The sequence below is a fragment of the Ptiloglossa arizonensis genome, chromosome 12 (genome assembly GCF_051014685.1).
Source record: "Ptiloglossa arizonensis isolate GNS036 chromosome 12, iyPtiAriz1_principal, whole genome shotgun sequence".
Classification (NCBI taxonomy): domain Eukaryota; kingdom Metazoa; phylum Arthropoda; class Insecta; order Hymenoptera; family Colletidae; genus Ptiloglossa; species Ptiloglossa arizonensis.
In genome coordinates this window covers 1,385,599-1,413,401 of record NC_135059.1, presented here as the reverse complement: position 1 = coordinate 1,413,401, position 27,803 = coordinate 1,385,599, and the positions used below count along the sequence as shown (strand labels likewise).

The following is a 27,803-nucleotide window of genomic DNA, read 5'->3' as shown; positions in this document are numbered from 1 at the left end:
AGATATACAAAAAAAAAAAAAACAAAAAAGGAAGGATAACAGAATAAAAAAATAAGAAGATGGAAATACGTTGTTGTATTATACGAGCGAATATAGAGACACGGTATTGGGGGCGGGGGAGGGTCAAAGCGCGGAAAGGGATTCAAAATTCAAAATTTTGACTACAGGGGTTGGAAAAAGTGGGCGGGGTGGGGGTGTGTCGGGATGCGCGTGTTGTCCTTTTTAATGGAAAGAGAGAAAGCGGCAAGAAAGTATGGAACGTGTTTGTACAGAGATATTCCGATTATTAAATTTTGTTATACGAGAAATAAGGGTGGGGGGGAGGGGGGTCGGCCGAGAATGGCACGGGGTGGATTTTCGCGAGTGAACAAAAACAAAAACAAAGTGAGAGAGAGAGCGAAGCACTGAATAACGAAAAGAGAAAAAGTTTACGAATCATGTGTATTTTATAAACATGAGTATTAAAAAATCGTGAATTGTATTCGTGAGTGTCATATTTCTAAGGAAGATAGATCCACGGGCGAATGTTTTATAACAGTTTCCGGCCGAATCACTTGTCCAGGCTATCCAAAATACGGTGCGTGAAAAAAAAAAGAATGTTAACAGGAACGGCGAGCACTTTCGGAAACGGAAAAACGAGAAACGGAGCAGAAACCGAATCAACGTAAAACGAGACGAACCACGAGGCGGAATTTTCGTTGCAAGCGAAACAAGAGGAAACTGCTTTTGAAACATTGCCCAGCGAAACCAAAGTTCCTACTACGTTTTATCAAGTATATAACTGAACTGCAGAACTTGAATTGTACATAACGAGGGTTAAGCTAGTACACGATCACAATACAATCAGGCAATCTTGACGACGAGCGAATACGAGATGCAGGGTCAATTGGTTCCACGTCGCGATTCGTTCGTACAGGCGTATCCCACGGGAGGATTTCATCGTGGAACACGAAACAGGAAACACCGGGCGTAACGATCGTTGATTCACCACCACCTTCGATCTTCAAGACGGGAGACAATTGATCGTGACAGCGCAATAAACGACGAGCATACGAACACACCGTGAAAGGGACACGCGTTAACGTTACACGCATACGCCGCATACATACATTACATTTACACACCGGTTACAGTCGAAGGCAATTAAGCACATTAAGTATACAATTAAATTAAGCAGCCGTAGCTTTAGCTTGAATGTTAGCACCTAGACACACGATGTAACATTAAACTACGTATTTAAAAAAGAACGGAGACGAGAAAATCTTAGCGGTTAAGCGAAAATACCTGTGTAAAATCTAGTAGGTGTCCACAAGAATAAAATAAAAACATATATTGTGGTACAAATCACACAAGATCGCATACCTTCAGGTCCTCACTGCGCATTCCACTGACTCTGTACATATAACTTTACGTGCACCTCATTTATGTATGATTTCTATGTATAACGGAATTATATATTATTTACACGATTCTGCGTCGACCTTTCTGAAACGATATCATCGGCGGATCGGTTTCTCTTTTTCGAAAAAAGAAAGTATTTATACCGGAATTTGATACTAGGCGGAAGCGCTTCTTACGAACAGGATTTGCGCGTCTTCGAATACTGTACAAGTTTTCTGTCGCAAAGAACATAATAGATCGAAAGAAATATACGCACGTCCAAATTATTGTACACCACATTTATGAACAAAATATTTATCATAAATGGTATTGTCGCATAAGAGATCGTACCAATCGTTTCGTCGAAATACTCGATATCCGGCAACAACGTTCAACAGGATCGATCGATTAAAGTTTCGTCGTATCGTTCGGTTCGGTGTTCGTGACCAATTCGAAATCGGGCTTCGATTCTGGAACTGCTCTGTCGGCTTTCCCGGACCACTCGATGAGACCGTAACCGACCATACCGAGACAGAGGATCCCCATTAGGACGTAGAGCTTCATGTGCGTGCACAGGTAAGGACTATACGCGTACGTGATCACGGAACCGGTGGATTCCCACAGTCGAAAATTGGAGAAGGCTGCTTCCTCTTTGCCCGGGAATAGTATTCCAGACAGAGCTAGAAACGTAAATGCTTCAAATTAGAATCTTCTTTGGAAACGTCAAAGGAGTTTAGAAAATAGAAGAAATATAGGCGCGAAAAGAGCTACCGAAACCCCAGTAACATCTAAGGAACGCTATTTGGATAGCGATTATCTTTAATTCTTGGATTACAAACGGCGCGGAAAATCTTCTCGCGTATTGAGCGTACATGCACGCTGAAAGCTTGGAAATTGTTTACAGCACGCGATCGACCGAGCGTTCACAGAATCTAATCGTAGTAAAAAAGTTAAGAACGATACAAACGATCGTTTTGGTAAGAATAATCGATCGATTTTTCTTGGTCGAACACGAAGAGTCCGTTGTGAACTATGGAAAGTAATAGAACTCTGCATTGTCTTGATATAAATCAGATGGAATACAATATTCTAAGATCTTCGGATGGTAACCTCACGAAAATCTGCGTTGATCACGCGGAAGAATCGGGTAGCGATATTTTAATACAGCCTCTTCTTTAGAGGTAATCGATCGCTCGTGGTTGACTCACGGACAATCATCCAGCCCGTTCATTTTGGCAAGGATTTTCGTCCCATTTTAACATCTGGCAATTTTTATATATAATGAAATAACGAATGACCCGTTGCGAGTAATAATATTACTAGATAGATAACCATTCGTCCATTAGCTTGGCGTCATCGGTAAAATCGATTCGAATATCGATCGAGAGTTTAGAACTTTGTTCATAAAATGATCGAAATTTTGCGAAGCGATTGGAAATAACAATTGGAAAGCTGCGAATTATCTTTTTCGAAGGTCGCGTGAAAATTTCATCCGAATGCAACTATATACCCCAAGTTGAACATGGGTTTCCTATGATAGATAACACAGAAAACTGCATCCTGTTATTTTCAATCGATCGATACAAATACTACCTGTGCCATTATTGGTATTGAGATGCTACGAGCTGTATCAACGGACGATAAGAGAAAAAACGTTATCGTTATCGACCGAGCTTTGGCTTATCCTTCTATTACACGCGATCGACTACAGTTTTTCGTTGCAGCGAAATTATCGACTGATTTCGAACAAATGATTTTACGGCGAAGTTTGCGTTGATCTATCCTTTGAATATTAATCGCGTTCAGAGGTTCCGCTTGACGAACTGATCGAAGAAATCGAAGAGAAAGAGAGAGAGAGAAACGAGGGAAAACGGGAAAGAAACGAAGAAAGAAAGTTCATCGATCGGAGTTGTTATCTCGTTACGATAAGTACCGTTAACTTGCACCAGCCACATGGCATCGCAAAGGCCCCATAAACCGGACATCAGGAAGAACATCGAACTCTGCTCGGGTGTTGGTTTCCAGCGCAACAGGAAAACCAGGATCCCAATGTGAAGACAGAAGGCGAATATCATCAGAGGTTTCCGGCCAGTCAGTTTCATTAGAGATCCAGCCCCCAATGCGGCCACGGCGTTCGTCACACCGAAACAGATCATCACGTATCCGATGTTGCTGATCCCCCACGCGCACGAGACGAACGACTGCAAAAACCGCGTAAGTAACACCCGGAGATATGGAGAAAACCATTACCGAGTTCACTCACCGCATTGTAGTCGGCGAACAGGAACGCTTGCTCCGCCCCGATGAAGATTATTATCGGCAGTATCAGTAACTGACTCTTTTCCTTCAACAGTTTCAGCGTCACGGCCAGTAATTTGATTCCCGAGAGGCCTGTCCCTGAACCGGATCTACCTTTGTTGTACCTGGCGTTGTTACAAAGTATACGATATCGGTATCCGTTCTCTCCGACAGATCCATCGTCGTAATTATCGGCTGCGATTCTTCGAACGGGAACGATCTTGCGTTCTCCTCGACGCGTCATCGTTCCCGAGTTCACGGATGCATCGGAATACGTGGACGATTTACGATGTTCGGCACAACACGTTTTGCTTCGATTGCAAATCGATCGCGAACCCGTCGAATCGTCGACTCCATCGAACACTCATATATCTCGACTTAGCCGATTTCACGGTGAATATAATATTTTGTTTTCTCTCTTTTCTCTTTTTTTTTTAGCTACATAAAAACGGACATATTGTATTTACCCATGTGATTCGGTACACCAAAGTTTCGCGTATCGGTTTCCAATATTTCTCCGATGGCACTGATTTTCATAACGCGGATTTTGCTGAGAACCGGATGTCGGGGTGACGCGCGCGTAACCATTCTCCGCGAGCAATTTATGTCCGCGCTCTTAATACGACGTCGCGACGAATGATCGGTGGCCGATTATCGAACTGAAATTTCCCACCTTTCGATAAATTATACATTTTACATCGTCTACGATTCACGTCAATTCCCATCGATGGAAACGGTTTTCGAATTTGTTGTCGAATCGAGGGGAATATCTTAGCGACGAAATTGGTTCGTTGATTAACGGAAAAAGTTACCCTGGTATCCGTAATTTACGTTCTAAAATCGGTACCGGGGAAACGTACGTTTCACGAGTCGTTAAAATTTCAAGTTATCGTTTCGGTTACCGTATCTTTCCACGAATGTTGGAATTTCGAAATTTTGTAGGAAAAAAGTAAAAAAGAAAAATCCATTTTTTTTGAATCTGCGAACGAGGACAAGCAACGATAAGCCAGCGGTACGAGTTGTCGAGATACTCGCGCAACAACGACCCTCCATCGAGCTTCGTCCGACTGTCGAAGTTTTATCCTTGTTGGCAAATTGCGCGGTTTTGTACAGTCGACTCTGTTAACGATAAATAACGGAGAGTGAATCGTTACCTCGAAAGAGAATCGACTCCGAACGCGATGATCAACGAGGCGATTATCATGCAGACCAAATAAATGCCGGAAATCAGATGAATCCTTTCCTCCGGCGGACGCTCCAACGTCGGGGTCTCGTCGCTGTCGGAAGTCGTGCCGCAGAAGTTGGCACCGCATGCTTCCGCCACCACGCTGCTGTTCAGGGTTGTAGTGTTCACGGGCACCTCGTCCAGTCCGTAGGAGAGAACTGTAAACGCGAACGAAAAAGGTACCTTGGGTTATTTACTTACTCATTATTTATTATTTTCTACGAAAACGTACCACTGGAGCTATTGACATTATTTGTAACTATTTACAAAGAGATGGGACATTTCTATTGTACCCTACCGTATTCTCATTAACGCATAGAATATTTTAAGAAGCGAAAAGAAAATTTTTCAACTTTGTTTAGATCATTTTTTACAAACACCCTTCGATTGTAGTTGACGCGTATTTAATTATTTTGTAGGGTAAGAGGAAATTATGCAAACTCTACATCTTGTGTCGTATCGATACATTTTTTTCCTCGATCTGTGTGTATACAGTATTTATTCGTTGACAGCTCGGTTTACGCGTTGAAAGCCGGACGCTTTCCCCGCTATTTTTCATTCACTCCTGTCAAGTGGAGAGCGAGCGAGGAACGGAGACAGCTTGTATCGGGAACGATCCACGACTGATAAAAAATTCGACAACCGATCTATTTAGAAACGAGAGACGAGCGTAATCTTTTTCGCGCGGTTTGCTCGATATTTCTTTCGACGTCGTCGGTGTCGTTTCTAGAAAAATCTTCCCTCTTCCTTCGACCCAACAATCACCAATTGGATACGTAAACAAATTCGCGGTTGACAATATCGTGTAAATTGCAAATCGGTGCCGACCACGTCGTAAGATGCACCCGTTGCTCAAAGGGGAGCAACGATATTGTTCGTCGTTCGATTCGCGCGAAAAACAATGCTTTAAGATCGATTCTCACCCTCCATTGGTCGTTATGCTGCAGGAAAGATCTCGTTTCCCGTTGTTTTTCCACGAAATTGACATCTGCGGACTGGTCGAGAACAATGACGACGCTCTTCGAGCGTGGTTGTCATTGCTATGGCAGTTCGACCACCCTCGAAGGTTGGCCTTCGCAATATTCCTTCGACCGGCATATATCCCGTGCTATTACCGCGACCCTCTGTTTCCGATATTGGCCAATCTGGTGGCCCACTACCGCAAATTCGCACAAGTCAACCCCGGGGAACTTTTGTCTTCTAAGTCACGCGCGTGCTCGCCCTCCTCCTAGTTTTTCCAACGTCACACTTTTTCACGGAGCGTCTACGGACGGTCGATGGTCGTAGTCGCAAATCTTCGGACAACACGAGTATACCGGATGGAAGCGACGTAGTCACTCGTACCGCACTCGAGCGGTATGGAGAGCGATCTCGAGCGTAAAAATTGTCGCGTTCTTCTACGCTCGTTACAGGACTGCACGTAATTGGAGAATCTACTTTTCGGTCTGCGGTATGCTCGCTTCGAAGTATACGGAATTTTTCCTGGCCCCTTGACTCCTTTCAGCCAAACAGACCATCGATATTTGTGTTTCGACGACCTTCGCACTTCTACTCGGTCTACGGAATACGTTTTAACACGTGAGAACCATTCTCGACATATCGGAGATAAACAAAAGACCCTTTGTTCCGCACACGCGATTCTAATAATTTAGATACGTTGTGTTTGTACACGACGGTCGAGAATCGCTCGATATCTCGCAAACTCGTCGACAATTCCTTTCTACGAGGCAGTTTAACTTTGTTGGAAAAAGTATCGCGAGATATTATACTTCAAAGGTGATTTTATGCGTGGCAGCGCATCGTACATTCCAGAACCGTAATTTCTTCCTTCGTAAGTTTCGAGAGGTCGTAAATTTTATCATGGTATATTGCGACGATGTTCGAATCTGTTATCGTACTTATCGTCTAAACGGTGCGTAATAGTATATCGACCGGTGTAAGTAAGTATACAAAATACGATTGAGGTAAATTTAAAAAACTAATTCACATTTCCAACACTGGACAATTAAATAAAGGTAAAAAAATAAATACGAAAGGAGGATTGGTAGACGATATAACAAAGTATATTCAAGATTGGCTGCGATGCGTTTAATACGGAGGTTGTATGTATGCGCAATCACCGCACCAAGAAAATATTGTTTTACTCGCAATGTTTGTAAAAATCATTTTGAAAGAATACTATTGTACATTAACGCGTAAATGGCTCTTTTCTAACATTTTTAACCCTTTAGTACCTACAAATCTAATGACAAAATATCTGGTTAGCAGCAGCGTTGAAGAGTCGACCTCTGAAAAGAAATCCGAATTGGCTCGGATGTTTTAATCGATTTTCAAAAAATTACTCGACACTGCCCGTGTTCCCCTTACACGTGGTTCTACATACCCCATAATTCAAGAGTCATCTCTTCAGCTCCTAACTATACGAGGTATGTCTCATTGGTTCGTGCACAGATTTGCGATAGCGCACGATCGATGGAAAGTTCGACTCACTTGTGCTTTGCTCCTGAAATGGTTATGCGGGGGGGGGGGGGATAGATCGTCATTTATTGCTTGTTAACGTCGACTTGGAATTTTGGGATCGAACGACGAAGACGACCGTAAGGAATTCCCTCTCCTCCCCTACTGATCGGACCAGGCGCATCTGGTGTGTATTCATCGAAAATTTCAGTTACAATTTAACCACTTCGCAACCACAGTCAAGATATTTCGCGACGCAACACAATAGGTTGCTCGATAAGTTTCGTCGTTCGATAAGAAATGGAGCTATTAGCTTCGTTTTATTTTTCTAAAGACGATACTACTGTTTGACGAACATGTGTGAAGTTTCACGTAGATCCGTCGACTCGTTCGTATATTTGCAGTCGTTCAAAGTTGAAGTGTCATAGTATTTCTTTCACAATGGAAAAAACGATAAAAGTTATCGAACAACCTGGTACTTCGTACGATGCCACGTGAAACTCGAATGTCAAGAAACTTTAATTCGCACGAATACAAACCGATTCGATTGTCCAATAATTCAGCAACGTCTATCGCGCGAAACTCGATATTCGAAGTGGTTGCCATCCGGGTAGTTTGCAATTGCGATTAGTTTATGCGGTGAAACTAAAAATTCATTTCTTAAGATTCCAAACTTTCCCTTCTTCCTTCGCTCGGTAACAAACGCTCGTGTCGTAAAGTCTCGAGTTTTCAGCTTCCAAAGGGCATGACTGAGTTCCGTGAAAGTTTTCAACGTCTTCGGAGTTCTCTTTCCGGCGCAAATTGCAACGAAAATTTGTGGACGGCGATAATTTCCGAACGTTAGAATCAAGGAGGAGGAATCCGAGACCGTATAAATCGGTTCGCGGAACCGTGATCCAGCTTATGGAAGATCGTCGTTCGGAGCGATTCCTAATGTTCTTTACAATTTTTACAAAGTCGTGAGTCGTTGCGTTTTCTTCGCGAAACTGACATTTTTATACAGGAGAAGAATTTTGTTTCGACGTTGTCGCTTTGTATCCTTAACTATCCATCGACCGACTCTTCCAGCACCGGTAACCATGGTCGGTATGGATCTAGCCCTACCTTTCTTTTCTATTTTTTCATTCTATCGATCGCCTTATCCATTCGAAAATAAACAGTTTCCTGCTTCGATTACTCGTCGCGAGTCGAGAAGATCGACGAGGTTTTCGCGCACGTGGGTCGAAACAGACTCGAGTTCTATCGATGGAGGGTTAAATAACACATTTCACGTACAATGTATAGCTTATCGCTGACTTGAAGTGCCGTGGCAGGAATGCGAGAAAAGTGGAAGTGGTACAACTATTCTCACGCACACGTTCAATCCTAGTTCGCTATTTGTCGTGGCAGTTACAAACACACGTGGACTTACTGACGAAGAAAGTAGTAAAACGGAGAAAGATAATGAGAAACACGCGGCACGCACAGATCCATTGGCGTAGATGCAACGTATTACCATTACACAATAGTTGTATCTAATACGGGATAACAATTTTTGCTAATTTTTTACAATATATCAAAAAAGCATTGGTTACATAATTACTAGTAGAAATAAGTAAAATTCTTTTCAGGAACTAAAGTAATTTGATACAAATTTAATTTAAAAATAAATAAAAATGAATTTTCATTCGTTTCAAATGAAGTTATGTACAGTGTGTGACACACGACTGTTGCCACGATTTTTCAGTCACTTGCAATATTCCGATGAAAAAATATTTCAGACAAAAGTTAATCAGTCTCTGATCTGTTATAAATTTAGATATAAAAAAATGTTCTTTTTTCTTTTCCTTTTTATATTAAATAACTTTTACGAGATAAAACAGACGTTTTATGCATTAAATATGAGCATAAACGAAGCTTCGGTGGTTTATAACCTCCAAGCTTTATATTCGTATACATATTGAGATAGGTACGCAATTGAAATTTATTCCTATTACTATGGTAGAGTGCATGGCTAAGGTTTAAAATGTGCGACTCAGGTGGGGATGGGCGGTCCAATCCAATCGTTTATGCCCCCGTGTCGTTGTACGAGACTTCAAGTCAGTGGAAGGCGATAGACGGTGAATCGCGAGAAACAATCTCACGTCGTTGCGTTTCGTTTTAAAAGTATCGCTCAATTATCGTCATTGTCCAAGTAGCGAAATTGATGAAAACATTGTTCAAGAAATGGAACTCTCGAGCGTGATCAATAACGGTACTTTTTCTCGTCGAATCTTTATTCCTCTCGCGAATTAGCAGCAACTTTAATCAGCAAAAGAAGTGCGGCTGCTTCGAAAGTTTGCGAGACGGGCAGCAGAAGGACGTTCGCGATTTCGTTTCCCCAATCACCGTTTTTACTTTTCTACTTAGCGTGACGGTGGTGGTCGGTGTTTCGCGATTCCGCATTCCATCGTAAAAGTTTCGGATCTACGAATTCCGTGACTCGACCCGCAAGACTCATGAATAAACTCGGGGCGTCCCGTGGAATTGGACCAGAAACGGGCAGCGATACAAGCGTCGTTAAAAGAAACTCCACGACCATAGGTCCTGATACTTTTATACGGTCGACCATTTATTCCTTCCTCTTACGATCGACGGAAATCGAGGGAGGGAACGTTTCTCGAACTCAAAGAAACGCAACTCGCGCAACGATACATTTATACGGACATCGTTCGTCGAATATCGGAAGTCGAGGATACAATCTAACGTTACTTTTCATCTTGTGAAATAAACACCGTCTCCTTTCCGTGTGTTTTATCGTTAGGAATCGAGAACCTGTCCACGAGTTTTCGACCAATTTACGACAAGTCGGTAGCTTTTGACCGTAAACAGCAGCTGTACTAATTTTTGTCGAAAAGATAAATCGTCGATTCGAACAATTCTGCGTGGTAAAACTCTCTCGACTCAATTTTTTCACTCACCTTCGCTATGGTATTATTTGATAGAAACTCGAGCCGAAATATTTACATAAAAGACGAATCGAGAGATTTTTGCTATTTTCGAAATACTTCTACAAACTCGACTACACCGCAACATTTACAGAAGGGGGGACGGGAAAAATTATAAGTTAGTCTCTTTATGCTTCCCTTCGACTTTTCTTTTTTCCCCCTTTATCGACTTCGTTTTTATTAGTGTCCCAAAACTACTGTACAGGGTAGTAAAAAAGGGCTCTAAGACTACGAGGATTTGCAGTACTCATCGAGAGAGGAAAAATGTCTAATCAAATCTTACGATCGATCCTTTCGGTGTAAATTTATCTTTTGTTATTTACGAATATTCGATGTCGTGTGTCTCTTCGCAGCAAACTAAATGTAAATATAGAAATTAATCGACACGAAACCGTTAATATCTACAAAGATTACCTCGTAGTTGAACACAACGCGAATCGATCGAAAACATAACATAACGCAAATATGTGAGATGTGTACTCAAACGGAACGGAGACGTATCGAACATTTACTACGATCAAAAGTGTTTGTATCGACCGATTTGAAATGTAATCTTTGTCAATATTAGTGACTTCGAAGTGACTCGTAGTATCGAATGTTTGTAAATAAGAAAAATTAATTAAGTCGATCCATTTTCATTTACTCTCGTATCTTTGTACCGAAGACGATCCAAAAATAAGGTGCAGAATGATACGATAAATCGCTCGAATCGACCAAGAATTTATCGACTCGTGTTAACCAGTACGAGGATCGGTCTTTACCGTAATTTGTCAAAGATTTAGCATTTTCGTAAAAGTCGTGATCACTTTCGCGCGTGTACTTGTCGATGGTGCGTTTCGTGCGCGCGATAACGGAAGATAAAGCGGGGCAAACGCTTGGCTCCGGGGAGCCGTTTCACGCGATCCAATTGGTCAAAACCGTAATAACATTTTGCGCGAAAACGATTCGTTCGCGATCAATAATTCTTTTTCGACACTGTACGCCCTCGTTTTGTAGAACAAAGGGAACGAAAAAAAAAAATTGTACTACCGCGGAAGTCGAGACGCGAGGTAAAATGTCGATAAATAATTCTTTCTTGTATCCCGTGTAACTTCCGTGCGATCAACCGTTACGAAGTACAGATTTACAGCCCACTCGCCAAGAGATCGTAAATTCACGAAAGGGTCGGAAAATTGATAACGACCCGCCATTATTCGCGTTTTCGATATTCTAACTTCGAGTGATCGCGAAAACGTTATCTCCAGGTTAATTTCGTTTTCTATTAGAAAATTATTACGCGGGGAACGATCCAATCCGAAAAAGCAAATTGAAAGGTAATAGTTGTTCGACGAAGCTGTTTTCAAACGTGCTCCAATTATACACGCCTGTTGAAAAATCTACTCATAGGTGATTCGTATACAACGGAAATGGGAGTTCTAGTTAATCCCTGGCTCGCATAGTTTTACTTTTCCCGGACTCGATCGCTTTTAAATAAACGATATTATCGCGGGCATGGAAATGTCACGAGATACATAGGAATTGCGCAATAAGCGTGGTTCGTTGCATTCGTGGTTAGCTCGCGGCCTTCGAAACAGCGAGAGCGAAACGAGATTAAGAGCAACGCGGCTGGTTAATTAATTAATTTTCAACGTTGAAACAGCCGCGCTTAGATTTTTCGTTTCACGAACAAGCTTTACGGTGTTGCCTCGTTCCGCGATACTTACTCTCGTACTTTCGACGTATGCGATTTAATCGTTCCGCTTTCGTTTCAAATTCGAAACGAAACGCTCGACGCTTCCATTCCGAGAAACTGCATCGCGATCGATGCTTTTATTTTCAAAACGAAACGAGAGAACCGGACAGGAACATACCGAAACGTACACGCTGTGCCAACTTTAAGGACAGAGCGCAAAAGGACCGTTACCGCACTGTCGCTAAAGGATTTTTCCGTTCGCTATAGCAGGAGAGTGTAATTAAATTGACCCCGTTGGGAGTCACTAATAACTTCCACCGATTCCAATAAAATGTTTTGACCAGAAACTCGTTACTTCGCTTCACGAACACCGCGTTTGCAGCAGATTCGTCGTCGCATTACCGTAATTACATAGAAGGTACCCGGAGCGATTTATTTCCTGCGAAAATACGGTCGAAGGGTACACCTTATCGTTGCGAGTCGCGCATAACTGGGAAATTCTTCGACTGTTTTTATCGCGACGAACAAAATTTCGAACGCGGCCCTTGAATTTCTCTTGCGTTCCGCGAGAAATTTATCCAAAGCGGTGCCGTCTTATGAAAATGTAAATTGTAAGCTGCTTTGCGCGAAAAAATAAATAAATGAAAGAACGGGGTACTCGATCGTCGACGTCACAATTAAATTTCGCAAGCGTGAAATTTTTTACTCATTTTCCGCTTCGATGGCCGAGGAATCTATGCGCGGAGCGATCGTCTCACGGAAATGCAAATTGCGGCCCCGACTTTTTACGATACCTTTTAACGTAACTTCTTCCCCAACGAGACTGTGCAGACCTGTACTCACCTGCCGATGATATAAGATTTCCCCAGACCTGCGCCATCTGGTAGAACATGAAGAACACCCCGAAAAACCTCGTGACGAGAACGTCCGCGGCTACATTGGAGAGGGTGGAATACGCCTCCGCGGCAACGGTTAAGTAAGTGCACTTGGCGCACCAAAGTGGTCCTGCACCAATGCCGACCATCAAGCCAGCCGGAATCATGGTGTAGAATTTTGGATAAAACTGAGCGGCCATAAAAGGCACGTAAGTCAAGATGGACAAGGATATCGTCCATTTGCAACCAAGCCAGCTGCAACGAGAGAACGCGAGATAAGATTTCTTTTACGATCGGGACTTTGGTCGTTATACGGTTTTCCGTTGCGAGTTTTTGTGTTTCCTTTTTTTCGGCGACACCGCCGTACGTATACCTCTGTCCAGAAGCATTGGGACACTTATCGAAATTAAATCTAAAACCATTATATACTTATCGAAGGCTCGAAGGAATATTCTATTTGATATTTTACGTCGTAATGAAAGTAGGTAGGAACAAAATATTACATTTAGGGGATTTCGTCACCTTTGTAACGGGGAAAAAATCGAAATTTGTCGTATACAAAACCGTAGCTCCAGCCCTTACGAATAATGTAAAAAAGATGGCATTGAAAAAGTTGTACCGTCGACGACGATATTACTCCCACAGTAAGAAGCATATTTGATTCAAAACGGTTTTCGCTCCTTTTTTACGAAAAATACAGGAGGACGCCATAATTTCTGTCGTTCGCGTATTCTCGAGAATTACGCGAAATAAAATTTCATTTCCAGTTGCGATGCTATCGTAAAAATGTACGTTATCCGATGGAAGAACTGTCCGTATGTTTACACGTCCGATTTTCAGCGCGCAGCGCAAAATGGTTACCAAAAATGCTTGCGGCGGATTACGGTCTCGAGTCGAGGTGAAAATTTTACAAACAATACGCTTTAATTTATGATAAAGTTTACCGTCGTGACGGTACAACGTTGTCCCATTTTGTTTTACGAAGAACCGTCCGGCATTTGGTCGACACCGCGGCGAGTAGCGGAATCTTTTAACAAATTGTCAATGTTTTAACAGCTTTTGTGCGAAATTAAAAAGCGGGGGCAGAACAAGCTCGGGCGCGCGAACGAGGCTCTTCAGTTTTTCTTCTTTCGACACTTTCCCTTTACTTGCGTCCTAAATAAAATGTAACGTACGGAATTAAAAGATAGAAAAGGTAAATGCTCTCCAACCGCTTGACACTTTTGTGCGAAACAGGTCACGTGTGCTTGAACACAATGCTGGGAAGGGAAGCGGAAAGACGGTTTTATAATTCGCGCTACGTTTTAAATACGAGGTAACGTTACAAGCACGATGTGCTCGCATTAAGATAAAATTATAGTCGGCGCGACAAATTTTAGCCACCCGTGGAAAAATCTCAAAAAAACGACGCAGTTTCGGGATGTTTTCGACTCGCCAAGTTTATCGTTCCCAATTTGCAAAAGCGTCGTTTGTACGAACATAAGGTCGTTCGACGCTCTGTAGTGTACCATGTAACGACCTGAATACATTATCTCTGCTACAAATTAACGTAATCGAGCCTCGTTGAGATCTAGGTGCGCACGCATGGAATACTCGATATCGTGATGCTTTCTCGGAAAGATTATAGCGAATAATTTGGCGACGTGTACAGTAAGCTGACTCGAACGTCCTGTTGTAATTTAATCGTAACATTTTAATTTTGCGTACGAAATAAGGGAAAGTCGTTGGGGGTAAGAAATCGTAGGGAGGTCGATTATCGGGACACGGAATTGGAAAATTTTAGAAACGTATCTGTGTTTGATTTACAATACAATCTGCATCGAAATCTAAAACTCGTACGTGGTGTGAAATATTACTAAGTACAGGGCGATTCTCTCGTCAGTGGACTCGAAGATTGTGCCGCTACCGTAACGATAATCCTGTACGAGTTTTGTGTTTTTTTGTTTAGATCACAGATGTTACAAATATAACAGTCTCGGCTACGGTAGTCGTCGTCGACCAACCAATGACGCAACAACAACACTGGTCACTTGGTCGCTATATACAAACACGGGATCATCGTTCAAGTATTTAAGCGATGACACTGATTTCGAGTCCACTATTTCGACGCACCGTTTTTTTTTCTAACTGTATCTGCAAACTTGCGACGCAACACCGTTGAAGAAACATTCTTCGATCCGGTGAAGTTTACGGGACAACCTGCAAGAATTCCGGTGTCGACGACAGCTTGGCAGGTAATAAAGTTTTTATCGTACTCCAGAGTACTTTAACCCTTTTATAAAGTTACAAACCGCTACGAAGTCGATTAAAAGAATAAACAATTTTCGAGACTCGAGTCTAAAATCGTATACTAACTACTCACCTTATGATCAGGGTCGGCAGGAATATGTTGCTGAATATCAGGCTACCGTAGATCGACGCCAAAGTGAAGGTACCCAACGATTGGTCCGCGTTGATGGAGCTCTGTAGATTGGTGGCACCCATGAACGCCGTGAAGTTCACCATGAACGCGAGCCCGATCACCAAAATGTTCCTCGTGATACGCCATCGTTCCGACGGCTCGTAATCGGTCGTCTCGGTTCGCATTTTCACGAATGGTCCCGTGGTGTCCGTTTTGTTGTGCGCCATGTTTTGGTGGGATACTTGGGCGCGAATGAAAATCGCGCGATGTCGGAGCACAAGGTGAGATTACGGTTTCGAGTATCGTCACGGCAGTTCCGTGCGTTAACGTCGGCGTTCGATACGCGAAAAGGTGGATTCCTCTCGGGAGGAATCTTTGCGCGACGAGAGGAACGAAGAGGATTCTCGCGATGGACGGTGAAATATGTTGCTCGCCCGATTGAAATATTACCGCGATATCACCGACGGTGGATGGAGCGTTCCACTTATCGAAGGCACCCAAGTCTTTCGTTCGACATCGAGGGACGACGTGTTAACGTTCCGTCGACAGCGCTCGCGAGGCAGGGGACAAACGTCGCGATGGTTTCGTAATTGCAGCTTCAATCGCAACAGCTGGTCCTCTCGTTCCCTCGTCGAATATTCTGGAACGGATGTTCGTGATCTGATTAAAAATAAACCGAGGAGTTTTTGAAAATTCTTTTTACATGCTACGCGAAGTTTGAATGCTGAAATGACTGTGTATCGCGATCGTACATCCCCGTCCACAAGTATTTTTACGAAACAAAGCGGAATAGATCTAGGCGATCTAGGCGTCGTATTTTCATCGATAATACGACTCCTTCAACAATGGGATGTTTTTTATATTATTCTTAAGGATTCGAACTATCTTTGTATAAAATTTTGTACTATTTTTGTATAAAAAGTTTCATTTTTTTTCCTCATCGCAAAGACAACGCTTCAATATTTCGTTCCAACAGGTTCGTGTGCAATAGTTGCGTGCTTCTTTTACGGTGTAAGGTATCGAATCGGGGAATATTTCTTCGAGTTTTGCGATGCGTTCGCAACAGATTTAGATTCACTTTCGGTAAGTGTTTCAATACTTCTGGACGACGATGTACATATAATTTCAGGATATCGACCAACGTTTGCAATCGAGTCCGAAGTTAACTGGCCGCTCAAAATTACCGAGAGAAGCGGAGAGACTAGCTTCTAACTCGGATGCGACATAGCGTAAACGTGGAAGTCGTGTACCACGCGATTCGCGGGGAGAAACTGATTCATCGGTCAATTGAGTTTGCATCGATCGTGGTAGGAATTCCTTCTTTTCGGTATGGAAACAATTTTTAGGGGATGCGTAGGCGAAACTACATTTTTTATACGCGGGAAGAATTTTTGTCGACGTTGTCGCTCGTCTCTTTGAATAACACATTTTACGTACGATGTACAGAGAGAATCACGAGAAACGGGACGACAACGATGTTTTTCATTTAAACGAACGACTTTGAAACGATACAATTTCGTAGATTGAATACAATTTGAGTAATCTGCATTGTCCGTTTTGTACAATTTTTATTTAAGAAAATTTGGAACAAACGAACTCGGTAAAAAAAGTTCGTTGAGATTCTCTTTAGGAGTCGTCTAACGATTGTTTCGATTTTGTGTTATTTATAGGTACGTATATAGAGTTCTTCACACAACAGGGATTCATTTTAAACACTTTCTTCGTCCCCTTTTTTTACCTTATTTAAGGCACGAATTAAGTCTCCTTCGGTGAATTTGATCGTTTCTTCCAAAATATGTTGTTCAATATAGAAAAGTCTAAATTGCAATAATTTCTAGAGTAATAGTTTTAAGACATAACGATACTTTCTTGTACAAAGAAGAAACAAGTGCATCAATTAGTGCATTTAAAGTACAGGATACGACATTAAAATTAGGCGCATCAATTTTTTACACCCATTAATGTGTAAAATTGATATCAGCATGTGCTCCATTGTGAATCATTTACCGTATTTTCCATTTACAAACGTTTTATAGATACAGCCTGTATTCGTTACACGGAACATGCTACGTACAATACACTTCAACACACGCGATACAACCTAAAAGGGAGTTCCTCTTTTAAAAGAATTAGTACCCCGTACGGGAGAATTACACCGTGCAAATTTCCGAACCATTTTTCTCGGTAGATTTTTATAGGAATATAATTTAGATTCTTTGGAAGGCTGCTCGTCGTTTATGTTCCAATTCGAAGGGAAGAAGTACCGTATTCGATTACTCCGATTATCCATTGAAATCGAATCGTGCGGTTCCCTGCCATTTTTATCCGATTGTCGACGCACGATCAAGAAAGTAGACAGCTTCGATAACGCGGTAATGTACGCGGACCGAAGCCTGGCCAGCCGTGTGCCTGACGCGCGTTTGCATTTATCATCCGTGATTTATCCGCGCGTTGTGGCCAACCAATCGTCGTTAGTCTTTCGCCAAGGTAAATTTTAACGAGCGATAATTCTTTCAGTGTCCTATTACGTGCTAATAATGATACACTCGTGTGGTCAGACGGATTCGATCTACGGACAGCTAGGTCTGTTTACGTTCTATCGACACGGCAAACGTTGTACAGCCTCGTCGATTCCCGAAGGGCAGTGCACTCGAGGACGTTTAGCGTGAATGACGCGGGAGCAAATTTATCTTGGTGAATGACCGAGCTGGTTACACTTTGCTGCGAGTCAGTGTCGCGTGACAACGTTGTCGCGACGCTTTGTACGATATCGTTGAGAGATGTCGCACGTTGTACGCCTTTTAAGGTGTTACGTAACACCGTGGAGCATCGATCGAACGATTATTTAATTATTGCGAAACCACGGTAGATTTGTGACTCGGGAAATTAGAATGTCCGTTCACGGTCTCCGATCACCTCAAGTCGCGGCCCGAAGAAGCAAAACTCTGCTCGTAACTTCACGAGCGACGATACCATCTGCAAGGAACTGTAACCTTGGTCACCTAGCTGCGACTAAATTGACTACGCGCTCGTAGCCAACGAAGCGCAGCGTCCGCTCCAAATGGAAAATTATTGTAATTTGATCGAGCCACGTGTTTCGGATAGCGCGAGAGAGATAAGTTTTCTTCAAAGTTTTCACCGTCGATTTAGTTCGATTCTCGATCGGAAAATCGGGATTTATAATTTAACGATCGATTCCTTGGGGGCTTTGAACCAGATCTCGAAAAATTCGGAATAAAGTTTAATTATACTTCGATCGGTGGTAAAACGGACGGATTGATGTACACGACGAAAAAAATTAAAGTTTGGAATATTTCATTGACAAGATTCCGTTTTCGAAAAGAATCGTTCGAGTTATTTTTTAACGTAAATTTTGCAACATCTTGATTGTGTGCTATCGATTACGAAACAAGTGACCTTCGGTTACTCGAATAATGCTAGATATTGAAAAAGAAGCAGAAGTCGGGCGAAATGACTATTTCATAGTCGTAGACGATATTATTCGAGTAAAATTATCGATCTGTCGTTTTCTATAGACCCCGTCCGAAGATCCGCGACCTCTTCGATACGAATCTTTTTCGAGTGATTGATAAGAGAAACCGTGAAAGAAACGTTAAAAACACGGTGCGCCGGTAGACATTGAAAAATGTAGGTTGACCGAGAGAAGAGAAACGAGGATTCTTGGGGGGAGTCTGAAACGTGTAAAACAGCCACTGGCCCGAGAGAAGTTACGTTAACTTCGTCGAGAATAATGTATGTGCCCTGGCAGTTGAGGCACTTTGTAAGTAATTTTGAATGTGTACCGACTCTATTGGCTTCTTTAGTGTCGCTGAGCTGTACCTCTCTCGCGTTTCCTTTTCCCAAATTAATTTCAAATTTATCGCTCACTTTAATCCGCATATATTTCGTCCGGTAAAACGGCGCGGCGCGAGAAACACTATCACCTCGTCTTATCCAAACGAGTGTAAATAGACCAGAGAGAGTAGACTAATACGAGAATTAATTCGGACTCTGTAATACTAATACGGAACTATTTCACGATAATCGACAAATCTCTACCGGGAAGGAAAAGTATCGTGTATCTCGCAAAGGACTATAGTTCCGTACTCGTATAATTTTTTTCAGGGATTTGATAACACTTCGCGCCACCACCGCGTCACTTTTATCAAAGACTGTCAATATAATAAATTCGTGTCCACATCGAGCGATAACATTATTTCTTTGCAAAATCTCTTCAAACAGGAACGTACAATGTGGAACCGCCTAGAATAAATACCTAGGAACGTATGCAATGTACGTTTCGGTATTGCAACACCGGAGCTCTTGAATATTTATGTTTATACCGATACGGTTCCGACAAGCGACGCGTTTTACGCGACGCCAGCGCCGATTCGAAGGCCAGGAAACATCTTAAAGATTCGAAATTCATCGAAAATTGTGCAACGCGCGGGATTTTCCTCTTCCGTTTACGCGCCGTGAGATTATTAAAAAATTGACACCGACAGAGTAACCGTCAGTTCTACGCAAGTGACGTACGTGCCTGACCACTGTACTCTCTTTCTACTAACAGATCGGTACCGACCGAAACAACATTGTGCCAAAATTGCTATAAATTTCGTAATAAATCGTAGAGTAAAACCTGAACAAATATAAAAATTACGCGACACGATGAGACCAAACTAACCATCTTCGACGAAATGTTACAACTACGCGTTTATTTAATTATCCGAACTCATGTTCCCATCGTGTATCGTTAAATATATTTGGAATCGAAAACTCTCATAGCGAAAAGTATGTTGCAGGAATTATTTACGCAATAAAATTTCACCGTTGAAAATTTAATTTTTGCATCATCGGTGAACAAGAATGGTGTTTGCGTGTTTTTACAATTTACTTTATTTATTATTCGTTCGTTCGACGACTCTGTTCGTTCCGATGAGGAAAAAAATGTACGCATTCGAGTACACGAGAACGTGACGTAAAACGGTAGAGAAAGTACGGTAAAAAGGTTAAAGTTCAGCGAATGGCTGTTTCGCAATCTATCTTTTATATTATTGGAATAATCGTTACGAACGATTAATTAATCAAAGCCGTGAAAAAGTTGTGCGTGAAACGTTGGCGGTATTACGGCGCATCGGAAACGGTAAAAGGTACCACGCGTAACTTTAAAAAAGAGTCTGCAAATCGTTTTCGTCGTTCGATACCGATAAATATCTTATTGTTAGAAATACACCGTCTTACAAATAAATATCGATTGTAACACGTGTCGAGCCCAATCGTCGTACAAGGAACTTCGATTCTTGAAAAAATTCGAAGCAATCGAGAAGCATTTCGTTTGGAAGGGAATACAGTTTGTCGGTGTCTCTAACGGCGAACAAAATTTGGGTGAATCTTATGCAAAACGAAGTCACGCTTCTCGTTTAAACGCGATTCGTTCATGCTTTCGTCTATCGTTTCGGCGAAGCGTTTCGACGATACCGGCTCGTAATGAGATCTCTCGAAGTATACAAGGGGGCGGGAGAGAAGCAGATATGAAAGAGAACGAGACAAAGAACGCGCCAAGCCTTCGAGTAGTTTCTCGTAAAGAGGAAACGAATGTTTGGCGTTAGATTAAATCAATCGGCATCGACCAGAGATCGTATATCATCGGCACTGACAGCGTCTGATTAGTATCGGGACGTGCGATTGTCCCGAAGAACGTGCTCGCTCGCGCGCGCCGATAATTCGCCCTTGAGGATCGGTATCCTTGCTCCTTTCACGAGGTCCGGTCGAACTCGATACATTTTCAATTCCGCGAACACACGATGTCGTAGAGGACAGACCACCGCCTAACCAGGTATTCGTTCGCGCGATCAGAATGTCGCAATCGGTTACCGCGAACGCTCGAGTGCGACGCGAGCGTTAATCGTCGTACGTGTTAATAAATAAGGTATTCTCGGGGCGGAAAAAAAAAAATATATAAAATGATAATCTCTCAACGGAACTCGTTTGACTTTTCAAACGTCTCTCGACTCGTTACAGTCGTGTATATACGCGTTTCGACGAATTCAATATGACGGCGCGCGACTATGTTTTAATTCCCGAGCGGACGGAAAAACGCCGGACGCGGAATCGGCAGGGACTTGTTTCGCAACGTGCTATTCAAAGCCGGTGTTACGAGTTTCGTTAATTGAATAAAGTTTTTTTCTGTCCACCAACGGTGTTTCGAATTTCGTTTAAACGGATACTATCGTTGCGTGTACTCGTAACCGTTCATTTGTTCGCTAAGCACGAATCTTGTTATTTCTCTAATTATAAAATAAACGGAGACCTTGACGTCGATGACGAGCGTCGAAGAATTGGAAAATCGTGTCGCGAGCGTTTCGCTACTATGTCGCCACTTGGCTTGAAATTTAACATTTTTTATACCGAATTGCGGGCTTCGAGGATCGTTAAAATTTGAAGAGAATATAGGCTTGGTTCCGAGTCGTCGTTGAAAATGTTTTAATTGCGATGCGAAGAATATCTATGTACAGTAACGCAGAAATGGATCAACGCGAAGAATTATACGCGAGACAAAGAACAGAGTGACTAAGTATCGCGTCATACCTTCCTACGAATGACGAACGAAAAATTATATTACTAGATACGAATCCTATTTAAAATGAATTTCTCCGATCGTATAGAATTATCACGGTTGGGCTCCTGTCATTTTTTGGTATTCGATATTTCCACGATATATTTGATAGTTTTCGATTCACTTCGAATCACCCACTGCATAGTTTTTTATACGATTTTTTTTTTACAGTGCGATCGAATTGCGGAATTCCTACTGGAATAAATATGGATACTATTACTCCTGTCGTACATCACGGTAATAGTACTCGAACGTCGATAACTGTGGAACGTCTGCAGGAAGCAAAAACAGGTACTCGTCGTAAAATGAGAATCTCAGAGGTAATATTTATCGAGCCAAGAGTTGTCGTATTTATTAAAACTCGAAGGCGAATAAATCAATTAACAGAGACGTAACCAAAAGAATCTCCGCGACATCGATACACAGGTATTCGTAGTCGAGGGAAGTATTTTAACGTATCGATTAAGTACAGTAATCCTTTTTCTTGTTTTACGCACTTGCACGACAGAACTCCGAGAACGTTACAGAAGCAGAAACAACGGCGTTGTTAAATTGGTCAAAAGGAATTTGTCTAATTATGTCTAATAATGGTCGGCGTCGCAATCACTCTTGCACCAGCGAGAGAAAAATGAACATCTTTCGGATGGCCAGTCTCTGTTTGGGAGACGAAGACGTTCTCTCTCGAAACGAGAGAAATTAACATAACCAGATCCAGGAGAAACAGAGAAGCTGGTCACGATATATTGAAAACTTCGTTCACGATTTGATTACAACGCCGTTTGAGAGGAATTCCCCAGAGGAACGGCAATGTTTCGTAAGTTATCTTCTTCGAAGCAATTTTCCTTTAACGTTTTTACGCGTTTCGCACAAGTATAACGGTTATTCTACGAAACACGTAAACTTTCGAGCAGGATGATTGGGTAACAACGTGTATCAAATTGCGAAAGAAATATATCGGTAGTCTAGCGGATGGAATTTCCGATGAGCTCTCCACGGATAATTAAATAATCTCGAACTCTGTACGAGTAGCGCACTTATAATTGAAGAAATATTTCGAGGAAAAATATTAAGCATTTCGCTCGGTAAATTTTCGTGAATACACGGTTTCAACGTTTCCGAATATTTGAAAATCATTCGTGCTAAATGCTGCCTCGGTAACGGCGATCGAACGAATGTGCTAATCCCGCGCAAACAAATCGTCGGGCCACTGCACGATATCAAATATCGTTTTATCGTCGATTCGTTGGATATCCATCCAATCGCCCATCGGATAGTTCTCGAAACGATAGAAATAAAATCTTCAAGAATACGTTCAAACATTACGTTGGTTCGAAAACGTTTCGAGCAGCGTGGAATCGTTGTAGATACGTAAATCACATTATATCCTCAAAACTCCATTTACTTTGCGTCTGGGCATGTTTCCAGCAAACTGCGGTGTTATTTCATTATATTCCGTTACCTGAATCGGTACGGGAATTACAATAACAGCGTGTATGCATATTTGCAGTTTTGTGAAATTTATGCGTTTCAATTCGAGTCTCGCGCTCTCGGATCCCGTGGGTTTTAATTAACGATAAACGAAGATTTAAACGCGTTCCGCGAGATGCGCGACTGGTAGGAATTTCTCCGGATTAAAGTTTATTTCGTTTGTCTCGAACTAAAAGCGTCAATCGACGCGACCCGTGTCGTACGCGTCGTTACACGTCGCGTTGCAACGTTTATTCGAACGTTCTAATTACTTCCTCGTTACTCGACATCTTTTAAACGCGATGCCGAGGCGATATTACGCGGGAGTTAATTACGTTCACCGCGGCGGGATTTAACGACGTTGATTACTTAAAAAGCTTCTTTGGGCGATGGTAATTGTTTGAATAATTCAGCCCCGTTTGTGGGCAGGTAAAATGGCACGGATTTATGAGAGGCAATTTTGGTCGGTCGGTTCCCAGCGGCGCGACCGTGACGCGAACAAATCGATCCGAAAATTACAAACAAATGACGAAACGTCGATCGAGGAACAAGTGGTAGTCGTTGCTTCGGAGGGAATTTTGCCATGGAAGCGAAATATTTCCCGGGCGACGAATTCGTATCCTTCCCTCCGACGCCCCCCTACCCCTCCTCCACACCTATGAAGCCCGTGTCGCTGGTTTTTCGAATAATTTTCCTCCCCAAGGACCGAGCAACGTTATTACGGAATCCCGACACGAAAAAGGAGGCCTTCGATGTTTACGAAAACATTGTTGGCTCGAAATATCGTAAAAACGACATCGATTCCGATTTTTACTTCGACACGTCCTTTCGCTCGATTACATACTCAAGATCTCTGGCTCGAATATGTATCGAATGTATGAAACTCACTTTTTAACTTTACGATGCAACGAGACGGTTAATAGCTAACTTTACGATGCAACGAGAGAGCTAAGAGCTAACTTTACGATGCAACTAGAGGGCTAAGGGCTAACTTTACGATGCAACGGTAGGAGCATGCAGTCTGAACTATTACAATAGCTTTAATTATGGAGAACCAGTATATCAAAAGGACGAGTCGGCGGTGAAGTTAAAAAGCGATTAAAGTATCGTGCAGTGACCAGAGTTCTTACACTTTTTTCAATGTTTATTCACCGTTACCCCAGTTTACCGAATGTACAACCGTTATTAAAGGAAATCGAATCTTGTACGCGATACACAAAGAGCGTAAAAATCCGCTTTGCTTCGCGAATTTAAATTCGTTCGAAATGCAGCAAACGTGGCTCATAATTAAAATAAATAGGACGTAAATAATTAGAACGCAATGCCGCAACGAGCTCGAAAGGAGCTCCTTGCTCTCGTAGAACAAAAGGATCCTCCGTTCCTGTAAAACACCGCAAGACCCCGCACTGCGGACAATTCTTAATCCAAAGCGGGCGAAGAAGTTTCCGCTTACCAAATATTTTGCCAACAGACGGTTGCTTTTTCCGAGATCTCGATAATTTCATACGCCGGGAAACGTACAACGCGCGAATAGATTCACACGATGCTACCGACTTTTCTCCGATCGAAACGAACAAAACTTCACGAAACCGACATTCACGATTCGAAGGTTTGTCGTTCGATGCACTGGAGACGAACGAACACGTATCGATATTAAATCTCCGTCCGAAAGTTCACGGAGCTTGACGATAACAAGATAACAGCGAGACGTCGCGTCGCGCGATATTGTCGATCGTTTCGCGTCCAAAGAGAAACGAAAAAAAATATGCAACAACGAATTGTCGAATCGTTGGAAAATGGGAACGAAATTCCGATCGTCTCCGAATTATCAGAAGTATCGTTTTCGAGATTATCGAGGATCAACGAACACGCACTGTGTTAATTTCGTCCGTTTCGCTCGGATGTGTAATTCGATAAAATTTCGCGACACTTGACACGGAACGAGTCGACGCGATTCTCGTCTCTAAATAGCGACGACTCGCGAACGAGTCGCCGGGTGTGAAAATTTCGTTCCGATCTCGAATCTCACCTCCGCGACGAGGGCATTCTTGATGCAGTCGATTACACCGGAACTCGAGCACGAGATTCCATCTTCATCCCATGCGCAATGAACGTGGTCGTTTGTACGTGCGCAACGAATGAAATAGCACTGATCGAACACGAAATCACGCGGTCAAACCATCGTATTCCGCCCCACCAGTGTCTTTTCCCTCGTTTATGCGAGAGCACAATGTGTCGAGTGCAGCTATGCGAGGAGGGATTTCGATGCTTATCTGCTCGAGAACGACTATCTCCATTCCAGGCACACGCTCGATTGTTACATCTCGGTATTGATCCAGGGATCTGCGGTTTTCGAACGCTTTTATCGGAGCACACGGGACGAGTGCGGATAAAACCGAGCTCGATTGCGGCCGACGATCGAGGTGTTTCGTGTTGTTTCGTTTCTTTTAATTACGATAGATTAGCCGTTTCGATCGAACCGAACTCGTGTCGCGCGATGATACCGAATACACAAAATCCGCGACCTCTATTTTTTCGCACCGGGAGAAATAATTCAGCACCAACGATCGAGAACAGCGTGAATCGATTTTTATCTCGTGAGAATTTTGCCTGAAAGAATTTATTCGATACAAGAAATAAATACACGAACTCGGTTACTCGGTTCTATAATTCGACATTGGCTCTCTGGAGATGTCGGATAATTCAATAGAATTTACAATCAACTATCACGGAGTATCGAACAGATGAACGCTGCAAGTGTAAACATATAAAAATGCCTTTAAAACGTGAACGAACAGAGTAATACGATATACATGGTCTTGGTTATAAAAAAGTGTTATCGTCGTCGTGACTGTTTATCCAAAATAAAAGCCTATGGGCACGTAAATTTAAATCATTCGCAGCGTGTATTACTAATTTATTAATTTATGTTGAGCCGGTTACGCTCGAGCGGTAAAACCAAATCGGATTACGAATAGCTCTGACGAGTAAACTTTATTTTTCACGATACTTTGGAGTACCTCCGTAAACGAGCGTTCGATAATAAACAACAAAGTGGTCCTAATAATTCGTTTCTGTAACAACATAATTGCGTAACCGCAGAATAAAATCTTCGTAAACAGTTTATACAATTGACTAGTATTTTCAAATTTTCTCATTAAAAAGTGAGTCATCTACGTAGACATTATTTCCATACCTATCATTTTTCTTGCATCGAAATAGTACACCAGAAGATAATTTTACGACGAATAAGTAAACTATCTTGATGGCTGTTTGAACGGCAACAGTTAGATTGTTAGTTTTAACGACAACGCGGTGCAATTATAGTAATTAGATACTTCAATTTACATCCTCCCGTTCGCAAACGGAGATACATATATTGGCTTCCATATGATTCAATCTATGACGTAAGTTCCTCGTTACAGAGATTTTTATTCTCATCTTAAGAATTATCGCAAACTATTGCGCGGTATTTGAATTATCGTGCAATTCATTTATATTACAGAACAACTTTCTGTAACGTGGAAAATATATTTTACAAAAGACACGTATTCTCTGCGGTATTCGTAGAATTTCTACAAATTTCTAATAGTTCGAATTCGAATACTTCGAGATATTTGTAATCATTTTTTTGACGTTCGAAACGCAATTCTTCGAGAATCGAAATGTATTTCGAATTTCTGTACAGCGTTACCGATGGCCAGATTGATCCAATCGAACGGCGAGGGCTTCTGTGTATCGATTAATTAAGATTACACAATATTGATCCCAGCCTCGAGCGGTGAACACCTGTGCAGCGGTTTCGTGACACCTATAATCGTGATAATTAATCGTTCGAATTAATAACCGAAGGTTCTTTTTTTACTCTTGCAAGAAATGTTCCTCGTGTATTCATAATTTGTCCAAACGATTTCTGTTTAATTCATTCTTCTCATTTGCGTACAACGTTACCTATCATCGAACTTTAATTAAATTTAAGGGAAAAATATATTAAATTGAAAAAAAAAGAAAAGTGCTCGAAGATTTATTCGTATCCTTGTTAACGTACATCGATCGAGATTGGATTTTACGAGTATTTTTAGTTGCCCATCGCCTCTTAATAATAGAAATTGCTAAATAATATAAAGTTGCAATAAACGTATAATCACAGACATGTAAGTTCCGCGAATTTCATATCTTCAATTTTGGTCCGTAGTATTTTTCAACATAATAAGAACGATTAAACAAAATTTGCCTCCACTTTTATTTACTTTTTATTCACGTACAGGGAAAGAGAAACCTTTCTCCAGCGAACTTCGTTTTCTACTGTTTAATTTGGATGAAAGCAATTACTCTGGTATTACACTAACCTTTTCATGGAAGCAAACAAGCACGTATGAACTAGAATTGAAAGAAAGCTTCCGACCATAGTTATCGTACTTTTGTCTTAATTATTTTGACATTTAA

General features: G+C 42.0%; 1 protein-coding gene across 1 annotated transcript; it reads right to left on the bottom strand.

Annotated features, from left to right (window-relative positions):
- Positions 1-424: 424 nt before the first annotated feature.
- On the bottom strand, positions 425-25,521 carry LOC143153388 (UNC93-like protein). Its single transcript, XM_076324505.1, has 7 exons — positions 25,387-25,521; positions 15,236-15,914; positions 12,842-13,128; positions 4,833-5,061; positions 3,644-3,803; positions 3,314-3,581; positions 425-2,060 (listed from the first exon to the last, which is right to left on the bottom strand). The coding sequence occupies exons 2-7, from the start codon at positions 15,499-15,501 to the stop codon at positions 1,789-1,791; spliced, it is 1,482 nt and encodes a 493-aa protein (XP_076180620.1). The 5' UTR covers positions 15,502-15,914; positions 25,387-25,521; the 3' UTR covers positions 425-1,788.
- Positions 25,522-27,803: the final 2,282 nt, after the last annotated feature.